Below are 23,260 nucleotides of genomic sequence, written 5' to 3'. Positions count from 1 at the left end.
ACAGCCCCAAAGCATGATGTTTCCACCCCCATGCTTCACAGTAGGTATGGTGTTCTTTGGATGCAACTCAGCATTATTTGTCCTCCATTATTTGTCCTTACTGATGGTAGGCTTTGTTACTTTGGTCCCAGCTCTCTGCAGGTCATTCACTAGGTCCCCCCGTGTGGTTCTGGGATTTTTGCTCACCGTTCTTGTGATCATTTTGACCCCACGGGGTGAGATCTTGCGTGGAGCCCCAGATCGAGGGAGATTATCAGTGGTCTTGTATGTCTTCCATTTCCTAATAATTTCTCCCACAGTTGATTTCTTCAAACCAAGCTGCTTACCTATTGCAGATTCAGTCTTCCCAGCCTGGTGCAGGTCTACAATTTTGTTTCTGGTGTCCTTTGACAGCTCTTTGGTCTTGGCCATAGTGGAGTTTGGAGTGTGACTGTTTGAGGTTGTGGACAGGTGTCTTTTATACTGATAACAAGTTCAAACAGGTGCCATTAATACAGGTAACGAGTGGAGGACAGAGGAGCCTCTTAAAGAAGAAGTTACAGGTCTGTGAGAGCCAGAAATCTTGCTTGTTTGTAGGTGACCAAATACTTATTTTCCACCATAATTTGCAAATAAATTCATTAAAAATCCTACAATGTGATTTTCTGGAAATTTTTTTCTCAATTTGTCTGTCATAGTTGACGTGTACCTATGATGAAAATTACAGGCCTCTCTCAGAACTTGCACAATTGGTTGCTGACTAAATACTTTTTTCCTCCACTGTAGGTGTGAATTGCCTCAGCATTTTTGTTTTTAAATGTTTGCTCCAAATAACTAAATACAAAGATTTAATAAATAAAAAATCTGGAAAGCAACATTTTCCTGTTATAAATCTCAACATGCTTTGCATAAAGGTTAAATAAAGTCTGATGAGTGAGAACATAGAGGGTGGTTAGTTAGAGCAAGGCTTTTCTTCACTATATTCAAAACGGAAATAATAACCTACCTGACATGAGACCTGAGACCTTGTGGTGAAGTGAAGTTACATACTTTACTTCAAACCTTTGACATTTTGCAAACTGTTGACAGCTTTGACATCTTCGCCTCAGATTGAAACCGACACATAGGCCTACTGGTCTGTTATTCATATCTTACCGACTCATGTTTTCCTTCCATGTCATCGCTAAAACCAATAACAAAAGCATCCCTGCCTTTCAAAACGTGGGTTTCATGCAAAAGCAGAAATAATTTACATTCCAGTGTGTACTGGTGTTTTGTACAGAACATCATAGGATGTGGGAAAATGTTGCAACAACTTGCACCTGTGACCTGCACATACACCTCTGCGTCATGTGACTTGTTCTAAGTCTGCCACACATTTCTTGTAAATCACTTTGGACAACTGGTTGTCAACTGAATGCTTTTTGTTGTTGCTATGTGCACAAACTGTCTCTTCTGAAGATTTAAAATCCATGCCACTTGAAACTCATTGGCTGAATTGAAATATGACCTAAGGAAATGATGTCATCAGTACATTGTTTTTCGCATGAAAGCTGATGGGTAGAGACAAGATTTGAACTTGATTCCAGATTTCAATAATCTCGTAGACCAGGGTAAGAAACTAAACTATGATCTCATTTCATTATAATTTTTTATGTGTTTGAATGTATATTTAGAATATAATGAGTGTTACACTAGCACACTGAAATTACTCTGAAATCATCATCAGAACGTTTGCCAATGTAGTTTATTTAGCTCTGGTCATTTTGGCCCCCATGAACAAGTACTGGACTGTGATGGCTTCTGTGGGTTCAACGGTTGTAGTGGCTGTATAACCAACCGACTGTTGTCTTCAGATTTACAGTATCACCACCATGGGATGGCTTCCAATAGCTGGAAAAGCAAAGTTATTTCGAATGTTCTTTCCTACCTTGACTATAAGACAGGAAAATTCATCATTGTAAAAAGCAAGAGAGTCGGCAGTTTGTACAGAGTTATACAATTATCCATCATTGGATACCTTGTTGGGTAAGGGACTCAACAAATACATTTCCACATTTTCAAGATGTATGCCCTTATAACGGTGTAAAGGCATTTGAAATGTTATTAATAAAATACAATCTAGTCCATCTATTTGTTAGTGCATATAAACTTAACGTGTACAAATATATTCCAACCAATATTTTAAACCCCTATCAGACAGTAACCTCCACATTTTCTAAGCTTTAAACAGATTTGTTTTTATTATCCCCATTGAGATAGTTACATTATATTGTCCTCCTGGTCTACACAGGTATGTATTCCTGAGCAAGAAGTCCTACCAGACCGAAGAGTCTATCCAGAGTGCTGTGATGACCAAACTGAAGGGAGTGGCGGTCACCAACACATCAGAGTCCGGACGGATGGTGTGGGGACCTGTGGACTACGTCATTCCACCCCAGGTCAGACTAACCACAATCCTCTTTAAGTCGTTTGATGTTAATGTTAGCTCTTATTTCTATCTCATCCACTGTGCTTGACTGCTAGAATAAATATAATTATAAACTGAATGCCGATGGTATATCAGATTGTATACCACGGGTATGACCCCAATATTTTTTACTGTTCTAATTACATTGATAACCAGTTTATAATTGCAATAAGCCACCTCAGGGGTTCGTGGTATATGGCCAATATAATAGCAATAAGGCACCTCAGGGGTTCGTGGTATATGGCCAATATACAATGAGGGAAAAAAGTATTTGATCCCCTGCTGATGTTGTATGTTTGCCCACTGACAAAGACATGATCAGTCTATAATTTTAATGGTAGGTTTATTTTGACAGTGAGAGACAGAATAACAACAAAAAAATCCAGAAAAAAGCATGTCAAAAATGTTTTAAATTGATTAGCATTTTAATGAGGGAAATAAGTATTTGACCCCTCTGCAAAACATGACTTAGTACTTGGTGGCAAAACCCTTGTTGGCAATCACAGAGGTCAGACGTTTCTAGTAGTTGGCCACCAGGTTTGCACACATCTCAGGAGGGATTTTGTCCCACTCCAAGGCTGACGTTTGGCAACTCGAACCTTCAGCTCCCTCCACAGATTTTCTATGGGATTAAGGTCTGGAGACTGGCTAGGCCACTCCAGGACCTTAATGTGCTTCTTCTTGAGCCACTCCTTTGTTGCCTTGGCCGTGTGTTTTGGGTCATTGTCATGCTGGAATACCCATCCACGACCCATTTTCAATGCCCTGGCTGAGGGAAGGAGGTTCTCACCCAAGATTTAACGGTACAAGGCCCCGTCCATCGTCCCTTTGATGCGGTGAAGTTGTCTTGTCCCCTTAGCAGAAAAACACCCCCAAAGCATAATGTTTCCACCTCCATGTTTGACGGTGGGGATGGTGTTCTTGGGGTCATAGGCAGCATTCCTCCTCCTCCAAACACGGCGAGTTGAGTTGATGCCAAAGAGCTCGATTTAGGTCTCATCTGACCACAACACTTTCACCCAGTTCTCCTCTGAATCATTCAGATGTTCATTGGCAAACTTCACTTGGGCCTGTATATGTGCTTTCTTGAGCAGGGGGACCTTGCAGGCGCTGCAGGATTTCAGTCCTTCACGGCGTAGTGTGTTACCAATTGTTTTCTTGGTGACTATGGTCCCAGCTGCCTTGAGATCATTGACAAGATCCTCCCGTGTAGTTCTGTGCTGATTCCTCACCGTTCTCATGATCATTGCAACTCCACGAGGTGAGATCTTGCATGGAGCCCCAGGCCGAGGGAGATTGACAGTTCTTTTGTGTTTCTTCCATTTGCGAATAATTGCACCAACTGTTGTCACCTTCTCACCAAGCTGCTTGGCGATGGTCTTGTAGCCCATTCCAGCCTTGTGTAGGTCTACAATCTTGTCCCTGACATCCTTGGAGAGCTCTTTGGTCTTGGCCATGGTGGAGAGTTTGGAATCTGATTGAGTGTGCTCCTAATGTGTGCTCCTAATCTCAGCTTGTTACCTGTATAAAAGACACCTGGGAGCCAGAAATCTTTCTGATTGAGAGGGGGTCAAATACATATTTCCCTCATTAAAATGCAAATCAATTTATAACATTTTTGACATGCGTTTTTCTGGATTTTTTTGTTGTTATTCTGTCTCTCACTGTTCAAATAAACCTACCATTAAAATTATAGACTGATCATTTCTTTGTCAGTGGGCATACGTACAAAATCAGCAGGGGATCAAATACTTTTTTCCCTCACTGTACTTCTTAACAGCACTTTCAACAAGGCAGGTCCTACAGGCCCTAGTTTTGTCGAACCTGGACTACTGTTCAGTTGTGTGGTCAGGTGCCACAAAAAGGGACAATTGGCTCAGAACACGGCAGCACGGCTGGCCCTTGGATGTACACAGAGAGCTAATATTAATAATATGCATGTCAATCTCTCCTGGCTCAAAGTGGAGAAGAGATTGACTTCATCACTACTTGTATTTATGAGAGGTATTGACATGTTGAATGCACCGAGCTGTCTGTTTGAACTACTGGCGCACAGCTCGGACACCTATGCATACCCCACAAGACATGCCACAAGAGGTCTCTTCACAGTCCCCAAATCCAGAACAGACTATGGGAGGCGCACAGTATTACATAGAGCCATGATTACAAGGAACTCTGTTCCTCATCAAGTAATTGATGCAAGCAGTAAAATTAGATAAAAATACACCTTATGGAACAGCGGGGACTGTGAAGCAACACAAACATTGATACAGACACATGCATACACACACACACACACACGTAAACATGGATTTTGTACTGTAGATATGTGGTAGTGGTGGAGTAGGGCACACAGTGTGTTGTGAATGTATTGTAATGTTTTTACAATTGTATAAACTGCCTTAATTTTGCTGGACCCCAGGAAGAGTAGCTGCTGCCTTTGCAGCAGCTAATGGGGATCCATAATAAATACAAATACAAATACCACGGCTAATGGCTGTATCCATGTCAGGGCGTGTGTAGGTGTAGTGTAGGAAATCAGATGCAGGACGCAGACGGTAGGTTCCAAATGCTGTATTCCGGCCCAAACACAGGCAACAGGGCAACACAGCCCAACAGCTAAACGACGCACAAGGCGTAATGGCAAAATGCGCACAAACAGGTGCGACAAAATGCAGTAGTGCACGAAACAAGTGCAAGCGAGCTCCAGCGCAGTGGAGAGAATATGCTCAACCGAGCAAACACAACACTGACGAAAAACAATCATACACAACACATGACAAACACAACGAGAAACTTATAGGACACTAATCACGTAAAACAGAAACAGGTGTGACCCAAACAGACAAAAGCAAACGAACATGAAACATCTATCGGTGGCAGCTAGAATTCCGGAGACGACGAGCGCCGAAGCCTGCCCGAACAAGGAGGAGAGGCAGCCTCGGCCGAAACCGTGACAGTACCCCCCCCTTGACGCGCGGCTCCAGACGCGCGCCGACTCCGGCCTCGGGGACGGCCAGGGGGACGCGGCGCAGGGCGCGTCGGATGCCTCCGATGGAACTCCGTCAGAAGCGATGGGTCCAACACGTCTCTCCTCGGCACCCAGCACCGCTCCTCCGGACCGTACCCCTCCCACTCCACTAGATACTGGAGACCCCCCATCCGACGTCTCGAATCCAAGATGGATCTCACGGAGTACGCCGGTGCCCCCTCGATGTCCAACGGGGGCGGAGGAGTCTCCAAGATCTCATCGTCTTGGAGTGGGCCCGCTACCACCGGCCTGAGAAGGGACACATGGAACGAGGGGTTAATACACTTATACTCCACAGGTAGCTGTAATCTATAACAAACCTCGTTCAACCTCCTCAGGACTTTAAATGGCCCTACAAACCGCCGACCCAGTTTCCGACAGGGCAGGCGGAGGGGCAGGTTTCTGGTAGAGAGCCAGACTCGATCACCAGGTGCGTACACCGGTGCCTCACTGCGGTGGAGATCAGCGCTCGCCTTCTGACGTCGGAGGGCCCGCTGCAGGTGGACGTGTGCAGCGTTCCAAGTCTCCTCCGAGCGCCGCGCCCACTCATCCACCGCAGGAGCTTCGATCTGGCTCTGCTGCCAGGGCGCCAGAACCGGCTGGTAACCTAACACACATTGAAATGGGGTTAGGTTCGTGGAGGAATGGCGTAGGGAATTCTGGGCCATCTCGGCCCAGGGAACGTACCTTGACCACTCCTCCGGCCGGTCCTGGCAGTATGTTCTGAGAAACCTACCCACATCCTGGTTTACGCGTTCCACCTGCCCATTGCTCTCCGGGTGGTAGCCCGAGGTGAGACTCACCGAGACCCCCAACCGCTCCATAAACGCTCTCCAGACCCTGGAGGTGAATTGGGGACCCCGATCAGCCACAATGTCCTCGGGCACCCCGTAGTGCCGGAACACATGGGTAAACAGTGCCTCGGCGGTTTGCAGGGCCGTAGGAAGACCCGGCATGGGGAGCAAACGACAGGCCTTAGAGAACCGGTCCACAACGACCAGGATGGTGGTATTCCCTTGGGAGAGGGGAAGATCTGTTATAAAGTCCACTGAGAGGTGGGACCATGGCCGTTGTGGAACGGGCAGGGGTAGCAACTTACCCCTAGGTAAATGTCTAGGCACCTTACACTGGGCGCACACCGAGCAAGAGGAAACATAAACCCTCACATCCCTAGCCAACGTGGGCCACCAGTACTTGGCACTAAGACAGTGCACTGTCCGGCCGATACCCGGATGTCCAGAGGAGGGTGACGTGTGAGCCCAATAAATCAATCGATCCCGAACCTCGAGCGGAACGTACTTCCGACCCTCCGGGCACTGTGATGGACTAGGGTCGGTGCGTAACGCCCGCTCGAGTTCAGCATCGATCTCCCACACTACCGGCGCCACCAGACACGACGCAGGCAGTATGGGAGTGGGCTCCACGGACCTCTCCTCCGCGTCATACCGCCGAGACAGCGCATCTGCCTTGCCATTCTGTGACCCAGGGATGTACGTGATCTTAAACGTAAACCTGGTCAAGAACATACTCCATCTTGCCTGGCGAGGGTTCAGCCTCCTCGCCGCTCGGATGTACTCCAGGTTACGGTGGTCCGTCAAAATGAGGAAAGGGTGTTGAGCCCCCTCAAGCCAGTGCCTCCACACCTTTAGAGCCTGTACCACGGCTAACAGCTCCCTGTCCCCTACGTCATAGTTCCGCTCCGCCGGACTGAGCTTCTTAGAGTAAAAAGCACAGGGGCGGAGTTTAGGTGGCGCGCCAGATCGTTGTGAAAGCACGGCTCCTAACCCGGCCTCCGACGCGTCCACCTCTACTTGGAACGGCAAAGAGGGATCCGGGTGCGCCAGCACCGGGGCCGAGGTAAACAGGTCCTTCAGCCTCCCAAACGCCCTGTCCGCCTCGGCCGACCACTGCAGACGCACCGGACCCCCCTTCAACAGAGACGTGATGGGAGCTGCCACCTGTCCAAACCCCCGGATAAACCTCCTGTAGTAATTTGCAAACCCCAAGAACTGCTGCACCTCCTTCACAGTGGTTGGTGTTTGCCAATTACGCACGGCCGATGCTCGATCTACCTCCATCCTCACCCCTGACGCAGACAACTGATAACCCAAAAAGGAGACAGACTCCTGGAAAAACAGACACTTCTCTGCCTTCACATACAGGTCGTGCTCCACCAGCCTCCGCAACACCTTGCGCACCAGGGCTACATGCTCGACACGGGTAGGTGAGTACACGAGAATGTCATCTATGTACACCACCACCCCCTGCCCCTGCATGTCCCGGAAGATCTCATCCACAAATGATTGGAAAACTGATGGAGCGTTCATCAACCCGTATGGCATGACCAGGTACTCGTAATGGCCCGAGGTGGTACTAAAGGCTGTTTTCCATTCATCGTTCTCCCTGATGCGCACCAAGTTGTACGCGCTCCTGAGATCTAGTTTCGTGAAGAAACGCGCCCCATGCAACGACTCAGTCATGGTCGCAATCAGCGGGAGTGGATAACTATACTTCACCGTAATCTGATTGAGACCACGGTAATCGATGCATGGGCGCAAACCACCATCCTTTTTCTTCACGAAAAAGAAACTCGAGGACGCGGGGGAAGTGGACGGCCGTATGTATCCTTGTCTCAGTGATTCGTCTATGTAAATCTCCATAGCTTTCTTCTCCTCCTGAGACAAAGGATACACATGGCTCCGTGGGAGCGCAGCTCCTGCCTGGAGGTTTATCGCACAATCCCCCTGCCTATGGGGTGGCAACTGCGTCGCCCTCGCCTTACTAAACGCAATAGCCAAATCCCCATACTCAGGTGGAATGTGCAATGCGGGCACCTGGTTTGGACTCTCCACCGAGGTAGCCCCTACGGAAACGCCCAAACATCTACCCACACACTGAGCAGACCACTCCATCAGAGCCCTCTCCTGCCACGAAATCACTGGGTTATGGGTACTCAACCAGGGCATTCCCAGCACCACCGGATACGCAGGAGAGTCAATCAGGAACAGCTGAATCATCTCCTGATGACCCCCCTGCGCACACATCCTAAGTGGCGCCGTGACCTCCCTGATCAAGCCCGTACCCAACGGACGACTATCTAGGGCGTGAACGGGAAAAGGAACATCAACAGGAATGAGGGGAATCCCTAACGCTAAACAAAACTTTTTATCAATAAAATTCCCAGCTGCGCCTGAATCTACCAGCGCCTTATGCTGGGCATGAGGTGCTACCTGTGGAAAACGTACAGGCATACAAAAATGGGCAACAGAGAGCTCTGGGTGAGTGGGGCGCCTACTCACCTGGAGGGAATCCCCAGTGCGGGGCCTGTCGTCATCTCCCCTAGGAGGCCATCCCCAGCACCTAGCCGCGGTGTGTCCTCCCCGGCCACAGTTGGTGCAGTGGATGGACCCCCTAGCCTGCCGACTCCTCCTCTCTCTAGCGCCAGCGCCCCCGAGCTCCATGGGACAAGGCTCGGAGGCGCTGGAGGGTGGAATGGACGGACCCTCCGCAAGACGTCCGCGGGTAGCCAGCAGGGTATCCAGCCTGATGGACATATCCACCAGCTGGTCGAAGGTGAGACTGGTGTCCCTGCAAGCCAGCTCCCGACGGACGTCCTCTCGTAGGCTGCATCGGTATAGATCGATGAGGGCCCGATCATTCCACCCTGCATCTGCCGCCAGAGTACGGAATTCGAGTGCGAATTCCTGGGCACTTCTCCTCCCCTGTCGGAGGAAGACCAGACGCTCCCCCGCCGCTTTCCCCTCCGGGGGATGGTCGAACACCGCTCTGAAGCGGCGGGAGAACTCAGGGTACGTAATGGTCGTGGCGTCTATCTTCCTCCACTCCGCGTTGGCCCACTCCAACGCTTTTCCGGCCAGGCAGGAGATCAGAGCGGACACGCTCTCGTGCCCTGAAGGTGCCGGGTGCACGGTGGCCAGGTATAGCTCGACCTGGAGCAGGAATCCCTGACACCCAGCCGCTGTCCCGTCGTAAGCCCTCGGGAGAGATAGTCGGACTCCTCGAGGTTCCGGTGCTGGAACGGGCGGGCTGGCCGATGGTGCTGGCAGGGCGGGCGGTGGTGGAGGCGAACCCCAGCCTCGGAGTGTGGTAATCACCTCCTGCAGGACGTTCCCCATCTGCAGGAGTTGCTCCTGCTGATCCCGAACCTGGGCTTCCAGTCTGGTCTGGGCTGCTTCGGCTCCTGCTGATTCCATGAGTGGTGTATGATTCTGTCAGGGCGTGTGTAGGTGTAGTGTAGGAAATCAGATGCAGGACGCAGACGGTAGGTTCCAAATGCTGTATTCCGGCCCAAACACAGGCAACAGGGCAACACAGCCCAACAGCTAAACGACGCACAAGGCGTAATGGCAAAATGCGCACAAACAGGTGCGACAAAATGCAGTAGTGCACGAAACAAGTGCAAGCGAGCTCCAGCGCAGTGGAGAGAATATGCTCAACCGAGCAAACACAACACTGACGAAAAACAATCATACACAACACATGACAAACACAACGAGAAACTTATAGGACACTAATCACGTAAAACAGAAACAGGTGTGACCCAAACAGACAAAAGCAAACGAACATGAAACATCTATCGGTGGCAGCTAGAATTCCGGAGACGACGAGCGCCGAAGCCTGTCCGAACAAGGAGGAGAGGCAGCCTCGGCCGAAACCGTGACAATCCAGGCACTCCGCGTTGCGTTGTGCGTAAGAACAGCCCTTAGCCGTGGTATATTGGCCATATACCACACCTCCTTGGGCCTTATTGCTTAAATGTAATAAAGGCTGAGACTGCGGTTCCGAAATTAACCGCCCTGTTCCCCCCATGTCCCTCGCCCCGGAAGCGTCATCGTCAGAGCAAAAACTCTGTATCAAATCTGTAGAATGTGTTTCTTTACCTTTACACATACATTTTTGTGGTCACCCTCCCTTCACATTTCTCACTGTCAGTCATGAATGGTGAAATGTCCGTGCAGCATCGGCATGCCAATATTTGATCTCAATCAATTTAATGGGAATATGCATTTAGATCTTCTTGATATGAAGTTATGAAGCTTCAGATTTTTTGCTATTGTGAAGAGGCTTCCAGAGAATTCGGAACTGGAGCCACTATGTAGAATAAAAAGGAGATAGAGGACAGCCCTTTTAACTCATTTAATTAACATTATATTATTGATAAGCGTCAGTCTGGTATGCTTTTGCAAAATGTAAATTAAATAGTATGTATAAGCTGGAAGTAGAACAAGTGTTGCTGTCCATTAGTTTACTCCAAATAGGGGCATTAGACCGGTGGAAATGTGTCCTTTGGTCTGGAGTCCAAATTTGAGATTTTTGGTTCCAACCGCTGTGTCTTTGTGAGACGCGGTGTGGGTGAACGGATGATCTCCGCATGTGTATTTCCCACCGTGAAGCATGGAGGAGGAGGTGTTATGGTGTGGGGGTGCTTTGCTGGTGACATTGTCTGTGATTTATTTAGAATTCAAGGCACACTTAACCAGCATGGCTACCACAGCATTCTGCAGCGATACGCAATCCAATCTGGTTTGGTCTTAGTGGGACTATCAATTGTTTTTCAACAGGACAATGACCCAACACACCTCCAGGCTGTGTAAGGGCTATTTTATCAAGAAGGAGAATGTTGGAGTGCTGCATCAAATGACCTGGCCTCCACAATCCCCCGACCTCAACCCAGTTGAGATGGTTTGGGATGAGTCGGACGGCAGAGTGAAGGAAAAGTAGCCAACAAGTGCTCAGCATACGTGGGAACTCCTCAGGGAGCTGACCAAGAACCCGATTGTCACTCTGACAGAGCTCTAGAGTTCCTCTGTGGAGATGGAAGAAACTTCCAGAAGGACAACCATTTCTGCAGCACTCCACCAATCAGGCCTTTATGATAGAGTGGCCAGACGGAAGCCACTCCTCAGTAAAAGGCACATGACAGCATGCTTGGAGTTTGCGAAAACCTAAAGACTCTCCGACCATGAGAAACAAGATTCTCCTTCTATTCTCTCTCCCTCACCCTTCTTTCACCCCCACCACCTTGTCGTGACGTGACTTTCACTAATCTGATGACTGTTATTTATCGAATAAACAATCTATGTTTAATTGTTACTCGACTAAATTAATCATGTAACAATTAACTCATTAGGATTTGGGGCACCACGGAAGAAGTTGTTTAACGAGTTACCATCTCCCGAATTAAACCTATCACATCCATAAAACTGTCAACGTATTAATTAATAACCTCTTAGCATATCATAATTCTGAAAGGTCGTAACCTTCTTGGATCTGCAAAAACCCCAGATTGACTTATGATTCAGCACTACAGAAATTGGTTTTAATTATTTATTTACTAGCTAACTAAATAATAACACAGAATAACATACACACTTAATACATGAGAAAAAGGTCCCTAGCGGACTAACAACATGACTGCTTGTTTACCAAAAGAGGGAGGGGTAGAGAGAGAGAGAAAAAGAGAGACACAACACTTATCATACATTTGGAAACTACGCTCACTGTAATCATTTGTGACCGTTCCTGGTGTAAAAACAATGTCCTATCCCGGAACTCGAGTAAATGACGTTACTAAGCTCCACCCGAATGTACTACGCCAGGACATGGAAATCGATTCTATCGTAGTCCATGTGGTTTTAATGACATTATGACGGGCAGCTCTGAACAGTTAAAACTGGATTGTAAAGAGCTGATTGCTAGACACTAACAAAAAACACATCATATCTGGCCCTGTGCCCTCGCTGAATCGTGGCATTGAACGCTTTAGCAGGATTCTTGTGTGATTATTGCAGCTCAATGGGTGTAACTTTTGTCAACAATTTCGATACCTTTTGGAAACAAAACACGTTTTATAAGGAGGATGAGATCCACCCAAATCATAGAACAATGCTTGTCTTTCCCAAATGCCAAGAGTGTGCAAAGCTGTCATCAAGGCAAAGGGTGGCTACTTTGAAGAATCTCAAACATGGGCGGTGTGTTCAATTGGGCGATATGGGCGACGCACTGCCAAACGGGAAAAGGAAGGGATTTTTTTTCTAATCAATTATATCATGGCAACAGTAGTTCAGTGTTCACGTCTGATCTGCCAGCCACTAAATGTCCAATCAGGCTAAAGTCGTGCTTCAAATGTCCCCGCCCGTTTTGGGGCGATTTCAGTCAGGTTGAAAATCGCCCAGAAGTCTCTCATAGCCTCTAATGTAAAATATTTTTTTTTCAAATTTCTGAGCTTTCAATACATTCTCTATGGGTGTCTGAGGGCTTGCACTTATGCGCTTTCGTCATACGTAACGTAACGTAACCATGAACGGCAGACAGCAACGCTTGGACAGCGACTGGTGTAACCGACATGCACCATCTTTCAGAAAAGATTAAGAAAAATGAGCTGTCAAAGACCCACATTGATAGCTGTTTGAGATTGTCTGCTTTGGTGAGAGTGAATATTGCCACTCAACTGGATGAGGGATACAGGCTAGCTGTCCGCCGCCACAACGATGAGGTTAGCAACAGCAGAGTCGTGAACACTGTCTACGAGAATCGAGACGACCTCATAGAATGTTTTGAAGCCATCCGGACGGGTTCATTGGGTTCATTTGACCAGCCCACCGTACCAGAAGCTACAGAATAAGGACATCGATGCTGTCTTTATCAAACGTGCCCTCGACAGCTTCGCAAGCAGTGTGCAGGCCATAAGGTAAGATAAAGATTAAACAATATCATTCGATCTTTCTCAAAGCAGAGCTTTATTTGAAAATGTATGCATGAAAGGAGACTGCATTTGTGTTTGAAATTACATTATTGTCATTATATATGGCCAGTGGTGTAATCTATCTTATTTAATATACTATGTGTACTGTACAGTGGTGCTCATAAGTGTATGAACACATTCTAAAGCTGACTAAAAAGAGGAATAAAAAAATAAAAAAATCATCTTTTGGAAATTGATCTTAATGACTTAATTAAAAAAGTTGGAAAATCCAACCTTTAAGGACACCAATTTTCGTTTCTTTTTTATTCCTCTTTTTAGTCAACTTTAGCATGGGATCATAAGCTTATGAGCACCACTGTATACTGTGCTGAACATCCAGGCTATGTGAGACACAAAGGCTAACTTAAACACTAAAGACTTTATGCATCCCTGCCCATTTTAAGTGGAACTGAAGTATTTGTACTATACATGGATACATTGCATATACCTGTGCATCACATAGACAACAATACTGTACAAAGCCAACAAACACATTGGTCTGTTTGCCTTCAGGGACTCCTCTCAACAGCAGCTGCAAGAAGCAACAGGAGCCAAAAGACCCAGAACAGCTTTGAGGGAAGAGGAGAAGCAGAGGCTGTCTGAAGAGGTCTGCAACACCATCCTGGATCACACCAAAGAAAGGTTCTCTTTCTCTGGCCACCTTGTGAGTGCTACCTTACTGCAAGCAGACATGTTTGAAAGGTACTGCCATTCAAAAAAATAAAAAATCTGTTCATGTTCATTTTTACAAATCTATACAATTGGCCAGAATATGGTTGTTCATATTTACAAATCTATACAATTGGCCAGAATATGGTTGTTCATTTTTACAAAGCCATACATATTGTTTATGCAGTGTTGAGGAATGTGAAAGAACACCCTTGATTATTTTTACTGTGATAACTTATTTTGCTTTTGTAAGCCAACACTTTTGAGATCAGTCAATAAATGCTTCTGGTATTGACTTATATGCTGCCCCTGTCTTCATGTTGTTGCTGGACATATCTTTTTAAAAATGTGTGTAGGTCACCTAAATCATCAGAAAAATTGCCCCTCCTGAGAATTTTCTCAGGAGCCGCCACTGATCTCAAATATAACATATTTGATTTGTTTAACACTTTTTTGGTTACTACATGATTCCATATGTGTTATTTCATAGTTGTGATGTCTTCACTATTATTCCACAATGTAGAACATAGTAAAAATAAAGAAAAACCTGTCACGGTTCAGACAGACGACCAGAGGACCACAATTGCGTCACACCAGAAAGTTTATTAAACTTAAGGGAAAAGGGGAGTAGGGAGTGAATGAAGGCTCCAGGGGTAACAGGGGTCCCGTCCAATGCGCTGGGTCTGTGCCCCCCCCAGTGGCAGCGATGCGTCCTATGAAGCCGGTGGTGGGTGGTCCAGAAGTCCTGGGGGGGGGAGACACAGACACAACAGGGCGGAATGAAACCAGGCAGCAGTACAGTTCAAGGGAAATCCAAAATACGTAGTAGCAAGGCAGAAGGCTGGTCAGAGTTACCGGGATTGAAGAGTAGTCAGGAGTCGTAATGGCAGAAGCAGGTCTGGATCTCCTGAGGCAGAAGAGTATCCAAAAAACAGGCAGGTCCGGGGTCACAAAACCAGGGTGAGCCAGAAGCGCGAGCAAACAGGTTCCGGGTGTGAGCTTTGCAGACGATCTGACACCGGAGAGCTGAAAGACAGGGCCTTAAATACTGGGAGAGGTAGTGGGTAATGCAGCGCAGCTGGCAGAGTAATTAGAGCAGAGCAGAGCAGGGACAGGTGGAGCTAGTTAGGCTGAGTAGAGAGAGTGGTGAGCAGAGTGGAAGAAAATTAAGGTGGTAACCCGGTGGAGTGAGAGGCCCATGACAGAACCCCCCCCCCAAGGGACGGCCCCAGAAGTCCCAAGAGCAACCCCACGCCGGGCGGGAGGAGGGGAGCCGGAGGAGGGCTAGAACTCCTCCGAACGGTCCGAGTGAACGTCCTCATCCTCGGAGGAAGCCGGAGGGCCGTGGTCGGGAGATGGGACAGGTCCCGAGACAGGATCAGGCACAGGACAGGAAGCCGAGCGGGCCGGACGGTTAGGGACCCCTCTGGGGCGGCCCCTACGGATTGCAGGTTGATCAGGATGCCGTTGGTGGAAAGCGGTGATGAGAGTCCTATCCACAATCCGACTAGCTGGCACCCAGGTCCTCTCCTCAGGTCCATAGCCCTCCCAGTCAATGAGGTACTGGAGACCCCTACCCCTCCGTCTGGACCGAAGCAGGCGGCGGACGGTGTAAACCAGACCACCATCGACGAGCCGTGGAGGAGGAGGACCAGGCGCAGCAGGGACCAGCGGACTCTCATGGATGGGCTTAATCTTAGACACATGGAAAGTGGGGTGCACCCTCAGGGAATTAGGCAGTTGGAGCCGGACAGCAGTTGGGCTAATCACTCTTATGATAGGGAATGGGCCAATGAACCGAGGTGCCAGCTTCTGCGACTCCACCCTGAGTGGCAGGTTCTTCGATGACAACCACACCCTTTGACCAACATGGTAGGTGGGAGCAGGAATTCTCCGACGGTTGGCCCCGGTAGTGTAGCTGGCAACGGATCTGAGGAGTGTGGCTCGGGCTTGTGACCAGGTGCGGCGACATCGACGGGCAAAAGCAAGTGCAGATGGGCAAGTAACCTCCTCTTCCTGGCTGGCAAATAGAGGAGGCTGGTATCCATAAACACATTGGAAAGGGGACATACCGATGGCAGAGCAGGTCAGAGAATTGTGTGCGTACTCCACCCATGTCAATTGCTGCGACCAGGAGTGGGGGTTGCGTGAAGTCATGCATCGCAGTGCCTTCTCGAGCTCCTGATTAGCCCGCTCTGACTGCCCATTGGATTGGGGATGGAATCCGGAAGTCAGACTGACTGTGGCTCCCAGCAGGTGACAGAACTCCTTCCAAAAAGCGGAGGAGAATTGTGGACCACGGTCAGAAACTACATCCTTTGGCAGTCCGTGGATCCGGAAGACGTGTTCCAGGACCACCTGGGCGGTCTCCTTGGCGGTTGGGAGCTTGGGGAGGGGAATGAAGTGTGCCATCTTGCTGAAACGGTCAACGATGGTGAGAATGACGGTCATGCCACTTGAAGGGGGCAGCCCCGTGACAAAGTCAAGGGCGATGTGAGACCAGGGACGTCTGGGCACAGGCAGGGGCTGCAGCAATCCGGCTGGGGGCTGGCAGGACGACTTGTGTTGGTTGCAGATGGGGCAGGCTTGGACGAATTCCCGTACATCCTTCCTCAGAGAGGGCCACCAGAACCTCTGGGCGAGCAGGTTGTAAGTGCGGGTGGAGCCAGGGTGACAAGCTAGGCGGGAGTCATGTCCCCACTGAACGACCTGGGACCTCAGGTCTTCGGGGACAAAAAGGCGGTCAGCTGGGCAAGTGCTGGGACCTGGCTGGTTACGGAGAGCCTCCAGCACCTGTTCCTCAACAGCCCAGGTCAGAGCTGCAACGATGCAGGGACTTGGCAGAATCGACACAGGGTCCTTGGAGGGGGTGTCATCCTTCTGGAATTGACGGGAGAGGGCGTCTGGCTTGGTGTTGCGTGATCCAGGCCGGTATGACAGAGTGAAATTAAACCTGGTGAAGAACAGGGCCCAGCGGGACTGCCTGGAGTTCAACCGTTTGGCCGTGCGGATGTACTCCAAGTTCTTATGATCGGTCCAAACGAGAAATGGAATGGTGGACCCCTCCAGCCAGTGACGCCACTCCTCCAAGGCAAGCTTCACAGCCAGCAGCTCACGGTTCCCTATGTCGTAATTGCACTCAGAGGGGGACAACCGACGTGAGAAAAAGGCACAGGGATGGAGCTTCCTATCCTCCGCAGCCCACTGAGAAATCACAGCACCAACTCCCACATCCGAGGCGTCCACCTCCACAATGAATTGCCGGTCCACATCAGGCATCTGGAGGATGGGAGCGGAGGTGAACCTCACCTTGAGGGTACTGAAGGCTTTGTCGGCTGCTGGGGTCCAGGTGAAGGGTTGCTTGGTGCTGGTTAGAGCAGTGAGAGGGGCAGCAACGGTACTGTAGTTCCGGATAAACTTCCTATAGAAGTTAGCAAACCCCAGAAACTGTTGCAGCTTCTTTCTGTTCTCCGGAACAGGCCATGAAGTGACTGCTGATACTTTGGCAGGATCCATTTGGATACTTCCCTCTGCCACTATGTACCCCAGGAAGGCCACTGTCTTGACGTGAAACTCACATTTCTCTGCCTTGGCGTAGAGGGAATTCTCCAGAAGACGATGAAGGACTTGCTGGACATGGCGGGTGTGTTCAGACAGGTTTCTGGAGTAGATTAAGATGTCATCCAGATAAACGAAGACAAACTTGTTTAACATGTCCCGCAGTACATCATTCACTAGAGCCTGGAACACAGCAGGAGCATTGGTGAGGCCAAAAGGCATAACCAGATACTCGTAGTGGCCTGTTGGTGTATTGAATGCGGTTTTCCATTCATCTCCCTCCCGGATCCGCACTAGGTGGTAAGCGTTTCTGAGATCCAACTTGGTAAAAACAGTGGCTCCCTGGAGCAACTCAAAAGCAGAGGTGAGCAGAGGCAGAGGGTAACGGTTCTTCACTGTGATGTCGTTGAGTCCCCTGTAGTCGATGCAGGGGCGAAGAGATCCGTCCTTCTTCCCCACAAAGAAGAAGCCAGCACCAGCAGGAGATGAAGATGAACGGATTAATCCTGCGGACAGAGAGCCATTGATGTAGTCCTCCATGGACTTTCTTTCAGGAGCAGACAACGAATAAAGACGACCCTTTGGAGGAGCTGTTCCAGGGAGGAGGTCGATGGCACAGTCGTACGGTCGGTGAGGGGGCAGAGATGTGGCTCTTGCTTTGTTAAACACCTCTCTGAGACCATGGTAGCATTCTGGGACATTGGAGAGGTCAGGAGCGGAGTTAGTAGGTACTGGCCGAGGGGGTAGTGCGGCAGCAAGCAGGCAGGTTCGGTGGCAGTCCTCTCCCCACTCCCTGATCACCCCGGTCACCCAGTCGAGCTGAGGGTTGTGCCGGCGGAGCCATGGGTAACCCAGGATGAGGGGTTGGCCTGGAGAGGGGAGCAGGTGAAACTGGATAGTTTCTTGATGGTTTCCGGACAGACCCATCGAGACCGGGGCCGTGACATGAGTGACCGATCCGAGTAAGTGTCCGTCCAGTGCCCGGGCAGGAATAGGAGGTGTCAAACGGAGGTTCTCCAGTCCCAGTTGGCGTGCCAGCTTGATGTCCATTATGTTGGCTTCGGCGCCAGAATCCACCAGAGCAGCCAGGGTGTGAGTTGAGTCAGAGAGGCGGAGGTGAACTTGCAGCAGGGGCTTGCGGTCGGAGGACTGGATGGTCATTGAACTCAACCGGACTCCCCCTATGCCCGGTGAGCTTCGGCCCTTTAAAGGGCAGGTTACCACACGATGTCCCTCACCTCCACAATAGAGGCAGAGGTTTGAGGTGAAGCGGCGCTGGCGCTCTGCAGGAGTGAGGGAGGCTCGCCCAATCTCCATAGGCTCAGACTGATCAAGCTGACCTGGGTGAGTGGCAGTAGATGACAGGAGCCCAGTCGGATCTCTCCGAATGCCGGTAGTAGGTGGACCTTGGCGCCCCCTCTCACGACGACGGGTCTGTATCCTTCTGTCGATCCTGACAGTCAGTGCGATGGCTTCATCAAGAGTGGAAGGCAGTTCATGGGAGACCAACTCGTCCTTGATATAGTCAGCCAAACTATGGAAGAACGCGTCCACCAACGATGGTGTGTTCCAAGAACTTCGTCTAGCCAGGGTTCGGAAGTCGATGGAATGGTCTGCGACTGTACGTCTGCCTTGTCGAATACTGAACAGTTCACGAGACGCCTCTGCGGTGGGTGAATCCAGGTCAAACACCTTCAGCATCTCCTCAGCAAACAGGTCGAAGGTTGCACATGCGGGGGTTTGACGTTCGAACTCTGCTGTTCCCCAGAGTCGAGCTCGGCCCGTCAGGTGAGTGATGGCATACCCAACTTTAGCCCCCTCCGTGGCGAAGGTCCTTGGCTGCAAGGAGAACTGAAGTCGGCAGCTAGTCAGGAATGGCCGGACCTGGGTTGAATCGCCGTTGAACCGCTCGGGGTTTCCAATCTTGGGTTCCGGAGCAGCGGCTGCAATGACCGGGGCAGGTAACTCGGGGGCTGGGCTGGTGGGCAGACTGGCTGGGGTAAGGTTGGTGAGGAGTTGAATGATCATGGCGAGTTGTTGTTGCTGCTGCTGGAACTGCTGCTCATGCTCATCGGTTTCCATGTCGGGGAAAGTGTGCGCTGAGTCCATAATGGTCAGATCGTACTGTCACGGTTCAGACAGACGACCAGAGGACCACAATTGCGTCACACCAGAAAGTTTATTAAACTTAAGGGAAAAGGGGAGTAGGGAGTGAATGAAGGCTCCAGGGGTAACAGGGGTCCCGTCCAATGCGCTGGGTCTGTGCCCCCCCCAGTGGCAGCGATGCGTCCTATGAAGCCGGTGGTGGGTGGTCCAGAAGTCCTGGGGGGGGGAGACACAGACACAACAGGGCGGAATGAAACCAGGCAGCAGTACAGTTCAAGGGAAATCCAAAATACGTAGTAGCAAGGCAGAAGGCTGGTCAGAGTTACCGGGATTGAAGAGTAGTCAGGAGTCGTAATGGCAGAAGCAGGTCTGGATCTCCTGAGGCAGAAGAGTATCCAAAAAACAGGCAGGTCCGGGGTCACAAAACCAGGGTGAGCCAGAAGCGCGAGCAAACAGGTTCCGGGTGTGAGCTTTGCAGACGATCTGACACCGGAGAGCTGAAAGACAGGGCCTTAAATACTGGGAGAGGTAGTGGGTAATGCAGCGCAGCTGGCAGAGTAATTAGAGCAGAGCAGAGCAGGGACAGGTGGAGCTAGTTAGGCTGAGTAGAGAGAGTGGTGAGCAGAGTGGAAGAAAATTAAGGTGGTAACCCGGTGGAGTGAGAGGCCCATGACAAAACCCTGGAATGAGTAGGTGTGTCCAAACTTTTGACTGGTACTGTATATTTACAAAATAAATATGGGGATTGGAAATTATGCAGACAATTACATTGATGGAAGCCATAATCTGTCTGCAATATTAAAGCTGATTGAATGCAATGTATTGACTTATGTGTCACGTCTCGTGAAGCACATCTTTCTCAAATGTGTGCCACACTTACGCTTATCAGTTGATATCAGGCTGGTTTAACACCCCTTTATTATTTCCAATAGGGGGAAGCAGTTTTTTCCATTGTTACCAATTTAATAGAGACACCAAACCAGAAGTTGGGCAACTGTGCTGAGGTAAGGAAATTCCCTTTCATTGCTTTGTGTTGTCACCTTTAATCACCCTTTTAAAACGGCAATATACTCTGTATTTGGTCTGTATTTGTTTCACAGAGCCCCAATGTGCCAGATGGCCACTGTAAGGGAGATGAAGACTGTGCAGAGGGAGAGTTAGTGGAAGCTGGCCATGGTAGGAATCTTTGAATTTAAACAAATTGAAACGAGAAATTACTCTTCACAAACATACTGTAAAATCTAATTTTCTGTAGGAGTTAGGACAGGCCGCTGCTTGAGAGACAATGGGAAATCCAATGGTATGTGTGAGATATATAGCTGGTGCCCCGTTGAGAGAAGCTGCAAACCACAGTAAGTGCACTCACACAGTTTCACTTTTGTAGCCAGACAACACACACACACACACACATACACACACACACACACATGCACGCACACAAACACATACACACACAGGCACATACATGCACGCACACGCATGAGCATGTGTACGCAGTAGTAATGTTCATTCCCTTTCATTCCTTCAGGGGTAGACATAAACACAAGAATATGTTAACGGAAGCTGAAAACTTCACCATCTACATAAAAAATGTCATCCGATTTCCCAAATTCAGTTTCTCAAAGTAAGTTGTCTATGTTAAAACCATGTTAAAACCATCTAAAAACAGACAGATGGTTTTCTGCCAGAGTTTTCTTTAAATGTTTAAATCAATAAACTGGAGCTGGAGTCTTTTAATCTGTTAATATGAAGTATTTCAGAGACTGTTTGCTGTCTGCAATTTGATAAATAAAAACGTTTAACTTTAAAATGTTTCACCCAATTATCAGGGCCAACGTCCAGGACACGGCTGATAAATTCCATCTGAAGAAATGTCACTACGATGAGGCCCTTGAACCCTACTGCCCCATATTCCGTCTGGGAGATATTGTTAACCGAACTGGACACAGCTTTCAGGACATGGCTTTGATGGTCAGTTTTCACAATTGAAAAGTTTATTTGTCGTTGTTGTTGTTGTTGTTGTTGTTATTGATGATGATGTTGATGAGGATAATGTTTTCAATTACCTTAAGCAGTTAAATGCACACTCTGTACGATGTGCATACCATCAAAGAGTAAGCAACCAACAATATACATAAATAATGTAAATAATATAGCATTTTGCTATCAATACTCTCTCACTCTCCAGGGTGGTTCAATTGGAATTCTGATTGAGTGGAAGTGTGACCTTGACAGAGATCTCTCAGAATGCCAGCCACGGTACAACTTTACTCGCATTGACATTAACGTGTCCAGAGAGTCCTCAGGATTAAACTTCAGGTGACATACACACACACAGGAAGTTGACACATGACACATAATACTTAATTTGAACATACTTTAATCTTCCACATTTTTGGTACTCTCATAACAGACATGCTCGCTATTACAAAACTGAGTCTGGAGAAATCTACCGAACACAATTCAAAGTGTATGGTATACGCATCAACATCATGGTGCATGGAAAGGTATGAGAAATATGCATTATTCTATGGCTTTTCAGGATAAATGCATCTATTTTGTTTCCTGATGTTTTGATTCCCTTATTGTTACATCCTTCTATTTTCTACTACAGGCTGGAAAGTTCTGTATCATCCCCACCGTTATCAATATAGGCTCAGGACTAGCTTGTATTGGTGGTGTAAGTATTATTCAACAAACCTGTACATACCTGTACAGTCAAAACAATACTTTCAGACCAACTTTTTTTTTTGTTAAGATCACATTTTGTATGGACTATACAAAATGTAATCTGCTATCAATACAGCAGAGGAGGCTAGTGGGAGGAGCTATAGGAGGATGGGCTCATTGTAATGGCTGTAATGGAATAAATGGAACGGTATCCGTTTAATTTATTCCATTCCAGTCATTACAATGAGCCCCTCCTCCTATAGCTCCTCCCACCAGCCTCCTCTGCAATACAGGTATATAGTATATTCTGTATATTTTATTATATAAGATTATATTATATTATATATGTTCATGGACCTCGTTTTGTTGCAGGGGGCCTGGTTCTGCGACTGCATTATTCTCTACCTGATGAAAAATAGGGAGTTCTATAAGCACTGGAAGTTTGAAACACTGAAGAAGTATGGCATTTACAATAAATATTTGTCTGAGTTACAAGACATTTGGAAATATTTTTCCTGGTAACGGAGATTAAGAGAGACTCTTATTATAAAATGTCACGTTATTTTTCCCTCTCCCCTTTTACAGGAAAGACAGCAACACACGTAACATCATAGAACACCATAACAGTACTACAGAGGATATAAAACAAACCCCAGAAGAGCAGCAGCTCACTGACCTATCACCAGAGGTTTAACACCATGGCAGCAGCTCACTGACCTATCACCAGAGGTTTAACACCATGGCAGCAGCTCACTGACCTATCACCAGAGGTTTAACACCATGGCACCAGCTCACTGACCTATCACCAGAGGTTTAACACCATGGCAGCAGCTCACTAACCTATCACCAGAGGTTTAACACCATGGCAGCAGCTCACTGACCTATCACCAGAGGTTTAACACCATGGCACCAGCTCACTGACCTATCACCAGAGGTTTAACACCATGGCAGCAGCTCACTGACCTATCACCAGAGGTTTAACACCATGGCACCAGCTAACTGACCTATCACC

At 48.4% G+C, this 23,260-nt stretch overlaps 1 protein-coding gene across 1 annotated transcript; it reads left to right on the top strand.

Moving 5' to 3' along the window:
* Nucleotides 1–1,858: 1,858 nt before the first annotated feature.
* On the top strand, nucleotides 1,859–23,028 carry LOC311105692 (P2X purinoceptor 5-like; the record flags this gene model as incomplete). The annotated part of the gene is made up of 12 exons (XM_084147911.1): nucleotides 1,859–2,007; nucleotides 2,273–2,420; nucleotides 20,511–20,582; nucleotides 20,679–20,754; nucleotides 20,834–20,930; nucleotides 21,107–21,202; nucleotides 21,408–21,549; nucleotides 21,767–21,897; nucleotides 21,992–22,085; nucleotides 22,193–22,258; nucleotides 22,621–22,706; nucleotides 22,834–23,028. The coding sequence occupies 12 exons, from the start codon at nucleotides 1,859–1,861 to the stop codon at nucleotides 22,940–22,942; spliced, it is 1,266 nt and encodes a 421-aa protein (XP_084004037.1). The 3' UTR covers nucleotides 22,943–23,028.
* Between the last annotated feature and the right edge of the window lie 232 nt (nucleotides 23,029–23,260).

Source organism: Coregonus lavaretus (genome assembly GCF_964263955.1).
Source record: "Coregonus lavaretus genome assembly, chromosome: 30".
Taxonomy (NCBI): Eukaryota; Metazoa; Chordata; class Actinopteri; order Salmoniformes; family Salmonidae; genus Coregonus; species Coregonus lavaretus.
The sequence above is the reverse complement of the archived record's forward strand: the minus strand, read 5'-3'. Positions and strand labels throughout refer to the sequence as shown.